This window comes from Lissotriton helveticus, chromosome 5_1 (genome assembly GCF_964261635.1).
Source record: "Lissotriton helveticus chromosome 5_1, aLisHel1.1, whole genome shotgun sequence".
NCBI lineage: Eukaryota > Metazoa > Chordata > Amphibia > Caudata > Salamandridae > Lissotriton > Lissotriton helveticus.
This window is the reverse complement of record NC_136065.1, coordinates 1,944,092,516-1,944,111,809: the sequence shown is the minus strand read 5'-3', so window position 1 is coordinate 1,944,111,809 and position 19,294 is coordinate 1,944,092,516. Positions and strand designations below refer to the sequence as shown.

Genomic DNA, 19,294 nt, shown 5'->3' with positions numbered 1-19,294 from the left:
GGTAGTGTTTAGGGGTAATAATCAGGGATGGGTAGTGTATAGGTGTAATAAGGAGTTTTTTGGGTTCAGAGATTGGAGTAGTGATAGTATGAAGTCTTTAGGATTCAGGGTTCAGGGATAGAAAGGTGGTTTTAGATTTCAGGGATGGGTAGGGTGTAGGGGTATGAATAGGTGTTTCAGTTTCACAGATGGGTACTCTGTAGCGGCAATAACTGATTTCTAGAGTTATGGGATGGGTAATATATTAATTATTATAATGAATAAAAAATAAATTAAATAAGAATTTAAATAAATTAAATATAAAGTAATTTAAATGACCTTTTAGGAAGTTTTACAAAACAGTTTTTTTAGTATTTTTATGTCACTTTAAATCTTTAATACTTAAATAAATATATTAGTATGTAGATACATTTTTAGTAATAAACATATATGGATTTTTGCCCCTTAATAACTTTGCACATTTTTGACGAATCTCCGCAAACCTTTTTAGACCTATTACACCCTTTACTTTGGAATGTTTCACTGCATTTCGTGAAGGGGGTGCTAAGTAAAAAGGGGGGTCCCAAAGCAGATTTAGACCCCAATGTTCTTACATAGACTTTTTGTATTGGATGTAGTGCAAAAACGGTCTGTTGGATTTTAATGAAATTTCCAGGAATGTACAGTATACTATGTAAATTATCCTTTTTCACATGGCAACTACATTTGTTTGATGGTTGTTAAGTTATAAGGCAAAACAACTTAGTGATATCTGTTGTCACTGTAGTACAGCAGTACTAATGCAGTACATAGCGATGACAAGTTATTAGGTGATTAGCTGATGACTGCCTTTACAAAAGCTAAAGGCAGCCGTCTTATTTGTAGGTGCAGTTTGGCTGTGTTCTGTGTTGCGCCTTTAGATCTTGGTAAGTATTAGGTTTGGTATTTGTCCCCTACCAATTACCACTTAATAAAGATGTAATAGGTAGCACAAAATATTTATGCGTTTCTATATATATATATATATTTTTTAATGTACGGAGTACCGTGTACTGCATGGGGTGTATCGAGGTCCCAGAAATAAATTACAAATAAATAAATGTTAAAAATTTTTAAATTACATTTAAATATACTATATTTTTACAAATATAGTGTACGAAAGTGTATTTTATATTTTTAACATATTTAAATATGCACAAAACATCTACAGAGTAGCGCTGTAATACTTAGGAATGATAGCTCTACTTAAAAAAAACGTGCAGTTATCCCTATGCTGCTATAAAATGATATAGAAAATTATAAATACATCTATTTATCTATTACTACTTAATAAAGTGGTAATAGGTAGTGAACATCAAAAAAACCTAATACTTACCTATTTCTAAGACCATAACCTAGAACGCAGTAAACTGTCATAAAAACGACATGGTGGCCTTTTACCATTGGTAAACACATCCATTAGCCTATACAGTTTTCTCATCCATATGTACAGTGTTATACCTATAACTAAGTTTTTAAAAACATGTAACTTTTCCCCTAAGTCCACTATTCATACATAATACTAAAAGTTACAATTTACACGTTCACGCTACCTTTTTCAATTAACATACCCCACTCTACCTCACTGCATTCTACACCACTCTGCTGTACACTACTCTACGCCACTCCTCTCTCCGCGATTTCACTCTACGCCACTCGACTCTACAACACTCCACTCTACACCACTCCACTTTATGCTATTCCACTCTACACCACTCCACTCCCTTCTACTATACGCCTCTCCCCTCTACACCACTTCACTATATTCCATCCTACGCCACTCCACTATATGCCACTCAGCAATCCAATTTACGTCACTTCACTCAGTGTCATGCCACTGTATGCCACTCCACTCTACGCCACTCCTTTCTATCACACTCAGGTTTATGCCACTTCACTGTAAGCCCCTCCAATGTATGCTACTCCACTGAATCGCAGCACCACTCTACGACACTATAATCTATGCTATTCTACTCTATGCCATTCTACTGTGCACCACTTCAGTGAACGCCACTGCACCCTGTGCTATTCCACTGTATGTCTCTGCACTATAAGGCACTCCACGACAATCCAGTGTATTCTGTTATTCTGAACAACACTACACTATACACTACTCCACTCCACTCTACGTCACTACACTCTACGCTACTATAGATGTTGCTATTATGCTGTACAACACTGCATTCAATGAACCTCTATGCTAATCCACTATATGACACTCCACTCTACATCACTAGGTTGTATGCCACTAAACTCAACGTTATTCCACTCTACAGCAATTCTGTGTACACTATATGCCACTCTACTCCACTCCTCTCTGCCCCACTACACTCTACACTATTCCACTTAACACCACTCCACTGTATCACATTTCCCTCTACTCCACTCCTTTCTACTCCACTTTACAACACTATACAGTACGACAGTACACTTTACGACACTCTGCTTCACTCTACAATATCACACTCCATTAAATGACACTCACCTCACCGACAGTCAATTGCACAATTTGAAATACATTTGTATAAAAAATAAACCATTTAAATCCAATGAAAAAAACAAACGTTAAGGATGAGTTATAGTTAGGAAAACTTTATTTCTTCTTTCTATACAAACCCAACTTAAATTCGAAAGTTATTGTTATAACTTAAATGTATAATTTACGCACCACCTTCATATTACTACAAGTCACGCACATCTGTACACAGTCTGGTCATTTCACTCACCACACTACATTAACTAGAACTCGCCACTCTACTATGCACTGTGTTTTCACAGATCAGGTCATTTCAGATGTCATAAGAGTTACTATGAATGCTATAATTTCACATGGTATAAGTAATGTATATGCAAGGGTATAACTAGTGCATGGAAAAAGGGTGAGTTATATCCAATGCAGTTTGGCGAGTGAGGTGACCAGACTCAGGGGCGTTGCTTCAGGCAGTGTTTGGGGTGTGACACCCCCCTAATAAATTTATTTTCTGATAAACTGGTGGGTACAGGTGCTTTCAGTCTGGTATTGTGAGATGTCAGTCAGATTTCATCAGTGATGTTTACATACATAGAGACAAAAATGCACACAGTCTCTCTTCCTCTCTATTTTGAAAGTCTTGAAAATATTGGTTATTTTACAAAACATTGAATTTTCTCTATTAGTATTCCTACCAATCCTCATTCCTTTCCCTTTCCAATGCCCCATAAGCCCCTCTCATGCACCCTGCTTCTCGTATAATGTATTGAAACATTATATGCCAACCTCATTGTCGGAATATCTGAAGCTTACACCCCCCAATCTTACTGACCAAGCTTACACCCCTGACCAGACTGTGTACGGAGGTGCGCAACTGTTAGTAAATGAAGGTGGTTCGTGTGTGTAAAAAAAGAAATATATATATATATATATATATATATATATATATATATATATATATATATATCCATACTAATATTATACAGACAGAGCCCAAACCTTTGAGGCGCATAATCTCAGTAACCACAGCACCAATCACAACACCCAATACAGCTTTGGAAAGGGCAGTTGCAGCAGAAGGACATAGGCTATGCAGACGGCCACCATATACATTATATATATTTCTTTTAAATAATTTTTATTAACTTTTCAAGAAACAGTGGTGTTCATCACAATCATACAGTGCAAGACATACAATTGTACCGTAGGACACCATATACATTTAAAAGGTAAAAGAACCGTGCCAGCAAAGTAGTCCCTTATGGGCGTGTCTGCATTGTGCTGTGGGCGTGGGCTGGGGGCGTGACTAACGCTGGGGGCGTGTGGTACGGCCATCACATCAAGGGCTGTGGGTGTGTGCTGGGGGCGTGACAAACGCTGGGGGCGTGACAAACGCTGGGGGCGTGTGTCCGCCCTTAATGCCATGTGAGTTGTACGGGGAACATCAATGACATCGATGTAAATACATCGCGGTGCCATTGCACCGCGACTTTTACATCGCAGGATTGTTTGCATCTCATGCATTCGCTACGCATGCGACCACGGCGCGATGACATTAACATCGCATGCCACTACAACGATCCTGCGATGTAAAAGTGGCAAAAGTGGCAACAACAGATTGCTCCAGTGCAGCACAGGACTTGGTGTCCCCCGTGATTTCATCGGACATGTCCATAAAGCAGCCATTCAGGGAGCATGTCTGGTGTTATCCGCTAGCGGTGCACTGCTCGCTTCTTATTTGTAAACATAGTGCTGTACTGTAAAGAGCTCTCATTTACCACTAGCGGTGCACTGCACACTGTTCTCGTGCACAGTAACAGTGGCCCCTATACACAACCTGCGTACATAGGCAAGCGGGTGCATTAATACTATTAATGGTGCACTGCACGCCGAGGGAAAGATCCAGCTGTCTACACTATCTCGTTAACTTATAGATGCATTACAAATAAATGCTTTTTATAACCCCGGTGACTTCACACACATTTAATGTACACAATGGACTCCGTTGCTCACAGGCCAGATTTCTAAGAAAGACGGGGCTCTCTTTGCTCGCCCTGGGCTGGTATTTAAATAGAGATAATTGGGAATGGACACACTCATATGCCCTTCTGTCTCTGCACCTGATTCAACATCTTACGGATGTCCATGTGCCTCATTTCACCTATGTTTCCTTCTCTATGCCTCTTGCCTTCTTTGTCCCTTTCACTTTCTCATTCTTAGCCCCTTCCTCATTCTCTCTGCGTTCATGTGCCTCATTTCACCTATGTTTCCTTCTCCATGCCTCCACCTTCTTGCCTTCTTCGTCCCTTTCACCTTCTCATTCTTAGCCCTGTCCTTTTCTCTTCTTTCATTGTCCCTTTTGCTCGTCTTCATCGCATTTCTCTTCCCGTTCATAATTATCCCCTTCAATTCTGTTACTTATTCCTCTCCTGCTCTCTCCTTTCTGCGTTTTGCTTCTCCTTTTATTTTGTCCCTTAGGCCTTTCTACTCCATGAAGCACTTTTCCTCCCCTCCCTCTCTGCATGAGGTGTAAACACAGAGGTAGGCCCCAGGCAGACTCTGGTCGAAAACAATCTGGGCGAGCGGCCTATAAAGCAACCGTAGAAGGTACAGGACAGGATCACTGTCCACTGCACCAGCCGCACCACTGATAACTACGTCCCTGAGGTATGGCAAGCTTTGCAATGCACGAGGATCGTTTTTATTACACTACCAAATAGAGAGCACACATCAGCATGATTTGATTTGATACATAAGTGGTAGTGTTAGAAAGGATTCCAAGTGATTAAGTATCATGCATATTGATGCAGAATGTAACCAATAGAAGTTGGCTGTAGGGCACAAACATCGCGTTGTTATGTCGCGCGATGTAATGTCGGCGATGTAACACGCGATCCAATTAAAAGGCTGCATTAGCGGCGCAACAATTCGCAATGTTTAAATTGCCGATGTCATCGCCGCTGCGATTTAAAAGCCGCGATGTAAATGAGCGCGATATCTATGTCCGCGATATCGCGTCATACAACCGAGTTGTACATACAAGCGCCAATTACGTTGCTGCGCAGCATCAAGGGGCACGCTGGGGGCGTGACACGCTGGGGCGTGAGAAACGCTGGGGACGTGTGTCCGGCCTTCATGCCATGTGAACGCAATTGCGCCGCATCAAGGGGCACGCTGGGGGCGTGAGAAACGCTGGGGGCAAGTGCTAAGTTCCGCCCTTCATGCCATGTGGGTCGTACATTAATCAGAAGATCGTCTGCTGTGGCCGTGTGCTGGGGGCATAACAAACGCGTTCAGCTGGAGGCCTGGTAAGTAACATTACTGCAGCCTCTCCTGCGCGCTGTTACTGAACTCTCTCATTCAACGAAATTAGACGTGCCTGCTACCATCAACCAGGGCTCTAGCCGGGCTCAGGCGGCGGATCAGTACACTAAGTATACGCGCCTGATAACATCAACCAGGGCTGCAGCTGGGCCTCAAGCGGGGGATCACGCGCCTGCTAACATCAAACAGGCCTGCATCTGGGCCTCAAGCGGGGGAACACGCAAATGAGCGTGCCTGCGGGGACAATTACTGTAGCCTCTCCTACTCGCTGTCACTGAACTCTCTCATTAAACGGATTTACCCGTGGCTGATAACTCTCTCATTCAACGACATTACACGCGCCTGCTAACTTCAACCAGGGCTGTAGCCGGCAGATAACTACACCAATTCACGCACCTGCTAACATCAACCAGGGCTGCAGCTGGCCCTTCTCCGTCCCTATTCTAATGAAACAAAAAATGTTGTCTACCACGAGATTTTAAAATAAACTGCCCTTGCCAAATACACACATTCCACACATTCTATTTCATACCCGGACAACGTTGGGACGGGCTGCTAGTGTATATATATATATATATATATATATATATATATATATATATATATATATATATAATACTAATAGAGAAAATTCAATGTTTTGTAAAATGACCAATATTTTCAAGACTTTCAAAATAGAGAGGAAGAGAGACTGTATGTGTATATATATATATATATATATATATATATATATATATATATATATATATGTATTTATATATGTATATATATATATGTGTATATATATATATATATATATATATATATATATATCACAAACACAACAGGGTCCTGCTGAGATCCTCTCTCCCAAGCCAGGTGGCGCAAAATTATCGGCGGACCACACAAAGCCGATTCAATATTCCATTTCAAGTCTGCTTCACAGCAAAAAGGTTGCGCACTCAGGATTCCGTAATACCAGATGATTTATTGTTTACAGTTTTACACGCTACGCGTTTCGACACTAAGAGTGTCTTGATCACACGTGAGTTGTCCCGGCATTATGGCACATATAAGCATACAAAAAGTAAATTCACTTCATTAGAGCGTACACATGGGGGCCATTTTGTAATGGTGTATTATTCAGACAGAAAATCCATTATATTTCCTCCACAGCCGATTACTTCAAAGGCCATGGAAAATTCTCACGAGTTATACTACATGATTTTAAATATGTTCATCTTCCTAAGTAGAAAACTAATTATGTAAGAATTTTGTATATACATAATAAGCATTGGTGCCTTGTTACTACTACAAGTAGATATACCTAAATTTCATATCTGCAGTATATGGTGGAATCCCTTCCATTCGGTCTAGTGCCCAAATTAAACCACACACCTGTAACCACTGGCCCTCAGCGATTTCATTCTTCTCTTCGTATTCTAACCATATGCTGATAGCCAGCCATTCTGTCCCAGGATTAGAGTGCACATCTATTAATTCATATCTTGCATACAAGTGAAAGTGTCTTTCATTCCAGTGAAGAAAAATTGAGGATAAAGGACCGTGAAGTGAAGGTGACAGGACCAGTTTCTTGCCTCAATTCTATCCTACAAAAACAAATAAACATACAATTAAAATCTCTTCATAAAAACTTACTTATAAAAGAGGTTACAATGTAAAGTTTCATAACACATAGGAGCAATATTCTATACTGGGTCAGACTTAGTCATAATTACCAACTTTTTAGTCCTCATATAAGTGTGTACTAAGTTCCTCATCGAGGTTGTGTCCCCCGGGGAACTTTGTCTCGAGTTCCATGATCCATTTTGACTCTTTCTTTCTCAGGGCCAGCTCTCGATTCCCACCCCTTCTTCCTATGTTGACTTGTTCCACCGCAAAGTAACGTAACAATGAATTATTGGATTTATGGAACTTTTGAAAGTGTCGTGCAATGGGGTATTTAACATCTTCATGGGTGATAGCTCTGAGATGTTCCTGCACTCGTTTCTTTGCCATACAGTTGGTGCTCCCTACATACCGAAGTTTGCATGGACACTCGAGAACGTACACAACAAAATTGGTGTTACAGGTCAGGAACTGTTTGATAACTCTAGGTTCCTTTCTCCCCGGAACATCAATAGTCTTGACCATAGTGCTAGCCCTACAGGCTTTGCAATGGCCACATGGGTAAAAGCCCTTGAGGCCTTCTACCTGAGTTCTCTTTTCTGTGATGTCCGCTTTAACCAGAATATCTCGTAGATTTCTCCCTCTTCTATATGTAATTTGAGGTCTATCAGCTAGAAGAGGACCAACAATATTGTCTACTTTCAAAATATTCCAGTTATCGACCAGTATTTTCTGTACCTTTTTGGATTTACTGTTAAAGGTAGTTACGACGCGAGTCTTATTATTGGTGTCATCACTCTTCTCTCTGGGTGTAAGAGTTTCAGTTCTATTGATCAGGGCGATTTTTTGAACAGCTTTTTCCAGGACTTCCTCTGGATAGCCTCTATTTCTGAATCTATCCAGCATAGTCTCTTGTTTCTTAGCAAATCCCTCATCACTGCTACAGTTTCTCCTCGCCCTTAGAAGCTCACCGTAAGGAATATTCCATTTGAGGGGATATGGGTGAGCACTAAGGGCGTGAAGTAAACTGTTGCCAGCTGTATCTTTCCTGTGGAGTCTGGAGATCAGTTTACCTTCGGTTACATTGATTTCTGTATCGAGAAATTCAACAGTCTTAGAACTGATGTTATATGTCAACTTGATATTATATTCGTTGATATTTAGTTTCTCTATAAATCGGACTGCCTCTTCCTCTGTCCCTGTCCAGATGAGGAACAGATCATCTATATATCTGATCCATGTGGTTACCTTGGTCAGATCTTCGGAAAAGTTCGGATTGCTACCTAATTCCTCCTCCCACCTACCCAGGAAGAGGTTCGCAAAACTGGGAGCAAATGCCGAACCCATTGCCACACCACGTATCTGCTTATACATTACACCATCAAACATAAAGATGTTTTTGCGTAAGCATATCTTCATCATTTCGATGAGCATGCAAGTATGTTCTATAAAGCAGTTGTCTCGATTTTTTAGGTAATGTAGACTGGCTTCCATGCCCTGCACATGGTCAATGATCGTGTACAGGGCACTGACATCCATGGTAATTAGAAAGGACCCTTCCACCCACGATAGGTTGTTGACCCTAGTCAGAAAATCAGTGGTGTCCCTAATATGCGAGGGTAACCTACATACGTATTCCCTTAGAAAGTGATCAACGTATTGTGATAGACATTCATTCACACTACCTATCGATGATATGATGGGCCTACCTGGAGGGACCCTAGCATCTTTGTGTACCTTAGGCAACAGATAAAAAATAGGTAACTTCGGATAGTCCTTTTTGAGAAAGCAAAACTCCTACCAGGACAGAAGACCCTCATTTTGCCAATCCTGTAATTTTTCCCAGGTTTCTAGTATGCTATCATTATAGTTTGACATGGTACATTTGGAGTAGAAATTAGAGGTGTTTAACTGTCTAAGAGCCTCAGTCACATACAAGTCTTTACCCCACAAAACGATGTTGCCACCCTTATCTGATGGTCTGAGTATGATGTTACTATCCTCTGCAAGTTCTGTAAGGAATTTTCTTTGCTCGCCCGATAGGTTTCTATTTGTAGTACACCATAGTTCTTTACTATGTTTTAATTTCGCAAGCTCTTTAGTGACAACCTCATGGAATGTGTCTATATTATCGTGGGGCATGACAGGACAGAACACAGATTTAGGTTTGAAGGGTGTACAAGCTGCCTTATCTGTTCTCAATTCCTCATAATCCATATCCCCTTCTGTACTCTGGTTAATGGAAAATGTTTCTGTGTTGGATAAGTTCAGGTTCTCATTGTTATACATATCATAGAGTTCCTCTACATCATCAGCAATATCCTTATTTCTTGTTTGCTTAAAGAAATGCCATTTCTTTAATTTGATTTTTCTAACAAATTTGAACATATCCACCCTGGTATTAGCATAGTTGAAACATTCAGTAGGGCAGAAACTAAGTCCAAAGCAAAGAGTTTCTTTCTCTTTAAAAGTTAGAGTACGTGACGATAAGTTTATAACAGTTTTGTTTACCGTTTCTGCATCCATAGTTATTTTCTGTTTTTGTAACCCTTTCCTTTGTTTCCCACGGGCTTCTTGTTCTTTTCTTCTCCTCTGCTGGAGCTTGAATCGTCTCTTTGCTGATCTCCCCTGCCTTTTCCTCTGCCTCTCGGTCTGCCCCGTGTTGGATTCTTCTTGGGAACTTGCGTTTGTACCTGTACCACTTTTCGCCTTGTTCTTAGTACTTTGAACTCGTCTAAAAAATTAGCCGGTCTTGTGGTTATTTCAATTTCTGATGATGTGCTTGTAGTCTGTCTTGATACATCTGTGTCTGAATCAGTAATTACTTCTACTGTTGGAGTTACTACATAGGAGCTATTATCTGTGCCTGGTTGTTTTGCTGTACTAGTTTGATTATAAAGATGATCATATTTTGGACTGTAAGTTAAAATACGTCCACTTTCGTAATCTCCACAATCTCTGTGGAGTTTCCGCTGTTTTCTATATTTGATGTCATCCTCGTATTTTTTCAAGCGCCCCTTTAGTTCATCCTTAAATTTCGTTATGGTCTCTTGTTCCAGGCTTCCTTCAAACTCCTTATCTAGTTCCTTAAGTTCTTTGAGAATTGTCTCATGTTCCTCCCACGCATCCTTAATGAGAATGCATAGCATATTTTTACTACTCATAGCCGAGTTATTTGCCCAGTCTATCAGCGTTTGAGGGTTAGATGACTCCCGGGAAGGCGTTATGTAGATGCGCAGACCCCGTGGCACCATTGCCTTATCTACGTAGTCCTGCAGCGATGTCGCCTCCCACCAGCGAGAGATTTCTTGTTTTACCAGCCTCTCATATTTCCTTAGTTTGATGTTCATAGAGTCATTTTCAGGTCTTGTCACTGTTTTGGTGGTGTCATTGCCTTTGCCTGGTGCTCTGGCAAATAATGTGGCTGCCTCTCGTTTTCTATATCCTTCTTCCTCCATTAATCCCAGAGAGAATAGGTACTGCTCCACAAGTTGCTCTGTGTTATATAGTTCTGCACTCGTAGTTTGGAACTGTAAACCTTGGCGGTAGATTATACCATTCCTAGATGCTAATATTAAATGTCAGTAAACGGATCCCCCACTTATGTAAGTGGTTCCTGGTGCCGCTTCGTTTTAAATCAGTAGGAGCACATGTGCAGAGTCCTAGCCGCGTTAAACAACAACTGTTGTTTTTCTAGTTAAATTTGTTCGACATTTTTCTCTGCAACCATACGCCCCCCGCTCTTACTCGGCTAACCCCCACCGCCTCACGCACGACGGGAATTACAAAGCGAAACAATCGCACTCCTGCCACTGCTTCCCTCTACCCCCGTACGTAGTAGGACGCGGGCGGGCTCACCTTTTAGAGTCGGGACGGCGGCTCCACACGGACTCAGTCTTTATCAAGCTGAAGGTTCAGCTGGGCGTCTGGCGGCCGGCACTGGATCTCTCCGTAAGTTTCACAAACACAACAGGGTCCTGCTGAGATCCTCTCTCCCAAGCCAGGTGGCGCAAAATTATCGGCGGACCACACAAAGCCGATTCAATATTCCATTTCAAGTCTGCTTCACAGCAAAAAGGTTGCGCTTTCAGGATTCCGTAATACCAGATGATTTCCCACGGGCTACTTGTTCTTTTCTTCTCCTCTGCTGGAGCTTGAATCGTCTCTTTGCTGATCTCCCCTGCCTTTTCCTCTGCCTCTCGGTCTGCCCCGTGTTGGATTCTTCTTGGGAACTTGCGTTTGTACCTGTACCACTTTTCGCCTTGTTCTTAGTACTTTGAACTCGTCTAAAAAATTAGCCGGTCTTGTGGTTATTTCAATTTCTGAGGATGTGCTTGTAGTCTGTCTTGATACATCTGTGTCTGAATCAGTAATTACTTCTACTGTTAAAATCATGTAGTATAACTCGTGAGAATTTTCCATGGCCTTTGAAGTAATCGGCTGTGGAGGAAATATAATGGATTTTCTGTCTGAATAATACACCATTACAAAATGGCCCCCATGTGTACGCTCTAATGAAGTGAATTTACTTGTTACCGTCTCTATGTTTATTTCACTTTTTGTATGCTTATATGTGCCATAATGCCGGACAACTCACGTGTGATCAAGACACTCTTAGTGTCGAAACGCGTAGCGTGTAAAACTGATAACAATAAATCATCTGGTATTACGGAATCCTGAGTGCGCAACCTTTTTGCTGTGAAGCAGACTTGAAATGGAATATATATATATATATATATATATATATATATATATATATATATATATATATATATATATATATATCTATATATCCACAGCATCGATTCTTCAAGATTCGCTGCCCCCGGAATCAGAAAAGGAACAGACACCAATTTTCTTTGTGCTGGTAATTTATTTAAGAAAACGTGCTATTCCGCCATGACACGTTTCAGCCCCTAGAGGCCTTGATCACATGACGTACTGGTGTTTCCCCAAAAATTTTAAGTAGCTAGTGCAAACATAACTGAAAACAGACTATCCGTCTGTTTTCCTTTCAGCATTATTGAACTTTTTATATCGAGGTTTAAACTGTTACTTTTCCATATTTTTAACAATGCATATACACAGTTGTGTATGATGTTTTAACAGCATAGGTGCCATTGTAGTACTGCCAGTATCAATACAATTTCTATAAAAAAAAAAGAGAAAAATTCCGTTTAATGTGCAAACATGCGTCATTCCACTGACCGTTCTATCCCATTTTTTGTTTTAAATATATAGGTGCATTATATTGCTGCCTATATCAATACAATTGCGATGTTCTTTTTTTTTTTAAAGAAGAATTCCTTTACGTGCAACATATGTAACAAAAGGTTGGATAAATCACATGCCAGTTAATACTGCTTTTCCAATAAATCCTACCTAAATACATTGGGATTTCCTCGATTGGGCGTCGCACGATTCACTGTATGAAATACCTTTGCGTCATACCATCTTAGTAACCATTTTATTTACAAAGAATCTTCCTCGCCATCCTCCTTAATAGATTACTTAAGTTTTTCAAATATTATGCCCAATATTTACATGGAAATTAATTATGCTGTATGTAACCTACCATTGAAACACTTGTACTCATGTGCAAAATTGTGCTAAAGTGCCAAATGTTTGGTATTGTGTCTACAATGACACATCACCTAAAAAAGTGCTAATGTGCAAAAATTGTTCAGCATACCTCGAACGGCCTGAAAGGCACACCCTTGATAGCCACGAAAACGGAAACAATGAGCGGGAGAGAGTAGCTGATTGTATTTTGGGGGAACAAATCCTGTAAAAAACATTTTATTCATTTAATAAAATCGATTTCTAAATTATTTTTTTATATATATATATATATATATATATATATATATATATATATATATATATATATATATATATACACACACACTCACAATTGTGGGAATACTCATTATTTCACAATCTCATCTAGTAAATGCAGTCACTTTCAAAGCCATGTATACAAGTCCTCCATTGTGATAAGGCCATTTGGACTCTTACAGTCTAGTTCCAAAATGTATTTGGTCTCCAGACATCTAAGAGTTGCCTCCCTGTTGCCCCCACGCCATGGGGGGGTACAGTATCGATCACATAATACTTTAGTTTTTGCAGGTCATCAAATGGACCCACTTAAAATGGCGTGTGACTGGATAAGTCACATCGGAGTTTGTGATGGTCCTTAAGTGCTGGAGCACTCTCTTGTGGACCTGCAGTTTTGTACTGCCTACATACTGCAGTCCACAAGAGCACACCAGCACGTAGACAGCATATTCGGACTTGCATGTTAACCATTTGTCAATTTTGCATGGCCTGTTAAAAGGTGACACATAGGTGGTTCTATTCATTCCATATTTACAGGCCTTGCATGTCTGACACTTGACAAAACCCTTGCGATTGGTCAACCAACTACACCTTTTATTTCTGGGCTACTATTGACCACCAGATCCCCAGTGCTAGGTGCCCTTCTATAAGTAATCGTAGGTGTGCGCGGTAGTTTTCCCCACAGTATGGGGTCACTCAAAATCAGATGCCAAATTTTCTTTAATATTTTGTAAAGGCTATCTTTTTGCTTATTGTAAGTGAAAATGAGTCGTGGACTTCTGATGTTCTTATTGTCTTTGATGTTTGTATTGGCAAGGGGAGTCTTAATCTTGTCTCTGTATGGCTTTATTATCAAATCTTTACGAGACATTACCCTAGTGCATTCCGTTGCATCATCAATGATACGGTTAGCATATCCCCTATCCAGGAACCTGTTCTTACATTCCTGTTGGGCTACTATCAGATCCTCATCCCTACTGCATATTCTGGGGATCCTCAGCATTTCCCCCTAGGGAATGCTGCAGGTGGTATATTTTGGATGAAGCTAGACGAATGAAATATTGTGTTGCCCGCTGTTGCTTTGCGGTGAAGTCTAGTTTCTAACTTTCCGTTTGCAAAAAAATACTTCAACATCTAAGAAGGTAATGGACCTGTCACTGATGTCATGGCTAAAGTGCAGATTGAGATCATTAACATTGAGTTTAGATATGAACTCCTCTGCGCTGTTTCTATCCCCGTGCCAGACCACTAAAAGGTTTTCAATGTAGCGGACCCATTTCACCATGTTATTCTTTAGATAATCCGCATATTCAGTTGTTAAAATCATCCTCTCCCACCATCCCATGTGTAAGCTGGCGTAGCTAGGGGACAAACTCGCCCCCATTGCTACACCTCTTACTTAATGGTACACCTGCTGTTCAAACATAAAATAGTTATTTTCCGAACAGAATTTTGTTAGATCAATAAGTAACTTGTTGTGTCTATAAAATTCCATGGGTCTAGTACCCAAATAATAGGACAAAGCTCTTATACCATCATCCTGCTGAATGGATGTGTACAAATTGGACACATCTAATGCAATAAGAAGATAATTACTGCCCCATTCAAAATCATGTATTTGCTTTAAAAAGTCTGTGGTATCTTGGACAAAGGATGGGAGGTTCCTCACGTGCTCCTGTAAAAATTAGTCTATATACACTGAAACGTTTTCCAACAGACCCTGCTTGGCTGACATTATTGGTCTTTCAGGTGGGCGGTAAGTGTCTTTATGCACTTTCGGTATTAAGTACATTATGGATAAGATTGGATAGTCATCTTGATTAATGAGCCCCAGGCTAAAAGTTTTGAGTATAGTTGATTTTGTACTGTCTTGGTTATTTGTCGATTACTTATTCTGTAACATTCTCGATCCGATAGTTGGCGAGAGGCCTCTTCCTGATATTGTTTGAGTGGGCAAATGACTGTTTCCACCCTTGTCCGAGCTGCGTACCACTATAGAGTCATTATCCCGTATTTGTTTTATTAGTTGATGATATTTCAACTGGTGTTTGTTCCAATTCCTCACCTCCCTTTGGATCTTAAAATTAAATTTTTTCACTTCAGCTGTAACAATTTCATGGAAGGTGTCGACAGAATCCTTTGGCATAACGGGAATGAATGTATATATAAAAGATCAAGACCAAGATTGCCCGAAATACGTCATGCTGACTGAACTTTATCAAACTTACTAAGAGCAACAAACTGCTGGTGTCTGTGCCTGTCTCATTCTGGAGGAGCATACAGGAGTTTCTTGATTGATTGATATATATCTATCTATCTCTCTCTCTCTCTGTATATATATATATATATATATATATATATATATATATATATATATAATATACGTGTGTGTGTGTGTACAATATATATGTGTGTGTGTATGCATGTATAATATATATACACACACAGATACTACTCCTCAACAACTCCTTCATCTGACAGTCCAGCCGCACTCTTCCCCACAACTCCAGCACGGGTAACACAGATTACAAATACAGGTCCGGGTACAGAATCTCTTGTTTTATTATTATTATTTCAGCATTCAGCAACTCTCAGCATCGGACGCCTACGCTTTTCGGCTTACTTTTTCAACCGGGCAACTCCACATCCCACAACCACAGTGAATAAAATAAAATAAATGCCTGAATCACACTTCACATCTACAGCATCTAGACTGCCTAACATGTAGTTAAGTCTCAAACGGCAGCCATGTTGGAGTTGCACTACTACACTTTTGGAGTTGCAAGTTATTAAGTATCTCCATGCACTTCAGATAGCATTGCACTCTTGGTCTCCATATAGCACATCAAGGACAATACCTACATGAAAATGTACAGCTTTTCTACACATTTTAGTTGCATTATAAGAACATTCAAATTCAAGGAGCCTCATGCTCACTGTGCTGCCACTACACATCAATATTACAATCAACTTGCATTAGCACAGTGTGATACCTACTGTCTATCACACATTCTCTATGATGTTTAATTCTTCTTCGATGCTGTAATTGCAATCGATATACTCTCATCCCTCAAGTTACCAAGATGTTTATAGGGTTCAGTCCACTAAATATATACCTTCAAATGGTGGATATCATTATGTCTCATCTCAAGTATTGAAGATTTGAGGAGTTTAAATACATTTCTATATGGGATCTCATTATCTCAAGATTTGTATTGTTGTATCCCCTTAGCTGCTACAACAACCACCTTAAGTGCAAGTGCATGTTTGTAAACACTGTTTCAAAAACATGGGCAGCAGCCTTGAATAAATAAATTAAAGTGTAATTGCATACTCTCAACAACTTTACCCGTATATACAATCCATCCAAGGTTAAAGTGGAATTGCTTATTTGTGAACAGACGTGGGCTTGAACAATGACAAGAATTAAAGTGTAATTGCATATTATAAACAGTTGTATCCATCAAACTACACCATATATAAAGGTGTGTGTATGCATGTGCAAAGGCTAGAAATAATATCAACTTGCCTGCAAAGTAAAGGCCCTCCCAATGTTATTTGCCACAATGTAAAGGTACTCCTAATGTACTTTCTCTGATGTAATGAACAGATATACCAGCATGCAAATTAACAACTGATATTCATCTGCACAATGCAATGGAAAGGAACTTCTAGGAATGCCTTGCCAATGAGTGCAGCAAGAAGGGAGATAGGCTCTCAATAGCATAAATAATTAAAAAACACAACACACTTAAACTTCCAGCAGACCTTGTTAGACATAATACATTCAAAACAGCAAATATGGTTAGTGCTGTGCTAATAATTTCTCTCTCTCACATACACACTCTTGCACGTGCATACATACTTAGGGTGGGATTCATAAAGGTATACTTACACTTTCGGATGGAGAACTCTACATAAATAAAAAGATAGGGCAAAACTAAATATTTTATGTACGGAGTCTCCACCATGATTGCGGAGTCTCCTCAGTTGTAAAATTATTATTAGAAAAATTAAACTCATTGTTTGTGACTACCGAAATATAGTAAACTTATGCAAAAATGTAACTTACCTTTGTGAATCAGGCTTAAAATGTCTGTCTAAAATCTAGATATGTGATAAGCTGGCAAAGCTCTTTGGTCCTAACCTTTAAAAAAGAAGTGCCAAAACACACTTACAGATCAATAAAGCATAAACACCTACTTCAGAATAGGACCGGACAATAATACTAACAATGCATCATCTTGAGCTTAATCAGACTCAGGTGTGCAGTGGTAACCTCACAAGTTGGTGGAAACCCACCCAACTGCCAAAACCATACCAGGCCATACCAGTGGTAGAACATGCTGTATATAGATGATAATAATATAAAACAGAGACATTCTAGGAGTCTTCTAATATTCCTTGAAATCTATGTAAAATGGATGCATTCTGTTCATGATGTAAGCTCAAAGGAGCATTACACCCTGTGCCCTGAATTTGCACCCTGGCACAAGCCTGCTACTATCCTGATGTGTAATAGAAGATTCGTCCAATATAGCATAGCATAAATTCTGAGACTGAGGAAGAGTAATGTTTGGTGCATGCTAGTTGCCTAATTGTTGTCTTGGATTGACATGAGTTTCAGTGCGAATGAGTTAGTCTCATAATTGACACAGAAGGCCCGGTATTGGGTTGCCAACATTGGACAGGTTATGGAGTAACGTCTCAATTAGAAGTGCACCTCTTCCTCAATATTCTTGTTGTGTGAGAGCTATGCTCTTGTACACTCCACTTCATTTTCTAATCCTCTGCCTTATTCTTTTTCAGGTCAGAGGCATTCTCCTGCATTGCAGCGTCACTCCCCTGGAGGACAGCGTCTGTCTCCTGCACCGCAGAGCCAGTCTCCTGCCCAGCAACGGAGGTCTCCGGCACCACAGTGCCAGTCTCCTGCCCAGCAAAGAAGGTCTCCGGCACCACAGTGCCAGTCTCCTGTGCAGCAACGCAGGTCTCCAGTGCCCCAGTGTCAATCCCCTGCCCAGCAGCGCAGGTCTCCGGCCCCGCTGTGCCATTCACCTGTCATGCTACGCTGCTCCCCATCATCGTTCTGCCAGTCACCCATCCCCCAGCACCGGTCTGCAAGTGGCAGCGACCGCAGCATGTTAGAGCTGGGTTACTCCAAGCCGTCAAGCCACCACATAAAGGCAAGTTTCCAAGGAAGGCGTAGCTACTCGGAGGTGGCGGACGTAGGCCGGTACCAGCAGACACACTCCCTCTGGCTGCAGCCCGATGCCTCAAGCTTACCAAAGCACCCCTCTTACAGTGAGGTTTACATTGAGAGCCAGAGTGACCCTCCCAGCCCCAGGGAGCTCTTCGAGGACAACCTGCCCTTTGACAAGCAATCCTCAGATGATGATGATTGGACGGCTCCAAGCCCCCCTAGCCCTGATGGGGGAGCAATCCGATGTGCCTCATTCTGTGCCGGCTTCCCCATGCCCAGCAACCGAATGGCTGACTCCTACTCCAGGGCAGAGCATGCTCAGTCCTGGCCATCCATCAATGTGAGTGTTCAGGCCAACAACAGCCGGCTAACTTCTTGTAGCTTATGTGATTTCTTACTGGTATTATAACTGGAGGAACGGCTGGCAGCTGGGTGAGGGTTCTGATGGTCAGTAATGTGATGGGAGGACACTCTCTAAAGTTGTCTAGTGATGTGAGAAAGTGCCTGTCTCTATTTTACTGTGGCTGGCCCTTACTTTAGAGTGAAGAGTGAAGCATGACATTGTGAGACCTGGCTTAGAGTAGAATATTTTTTTTAGTCCTTTGTCTTTATCAATCCTTGTGACTTTTGTCCCCTTATCATTTATGCAGGCATTTATTAATTCTAATCACATTAAACACTAAGGGTTCCAGAGGTAACCTTAAGTGTCTGTGAAAGACATCCTTATGTATATGATTGGAGTTGAGGAGAAAGGATCTTTTTAGGTTTGTGTAACGGGTCATCAGAGAGGACGGAAGGTTGTCTCTTCTGTAAGAGTTGCCTTGCTACCCTACTGC

The 19,294-nt window shown here is 40.7% G+C and overlaps 1 protein-coding gene across 4 annotated transcripts in view; it reads left to right on the top strand.

Moving 5' to 3' along the window:
* Positions 1–19,294, top strand: part of TBKBP1 (TBK1 binding protein 1) — a 332,178-nt gene that overhangs the window by 296,323 nt on the left and 16,561 nt on the right. For all 4 annotated transcript variants that reach the window (XM_078645597.1, XM_078645593.1, XM_078645595.1 and 1 more), the window contains exon 9: positions 18,068–18,798. In XM_078645597.1, the coding sequence (XP_078501723.1) occupies positions 18,068–18,798 (731 nt within the window). The remainder of the gene's footprint in view (positions 1–18,067; positions 18,799–19,294) is intronic.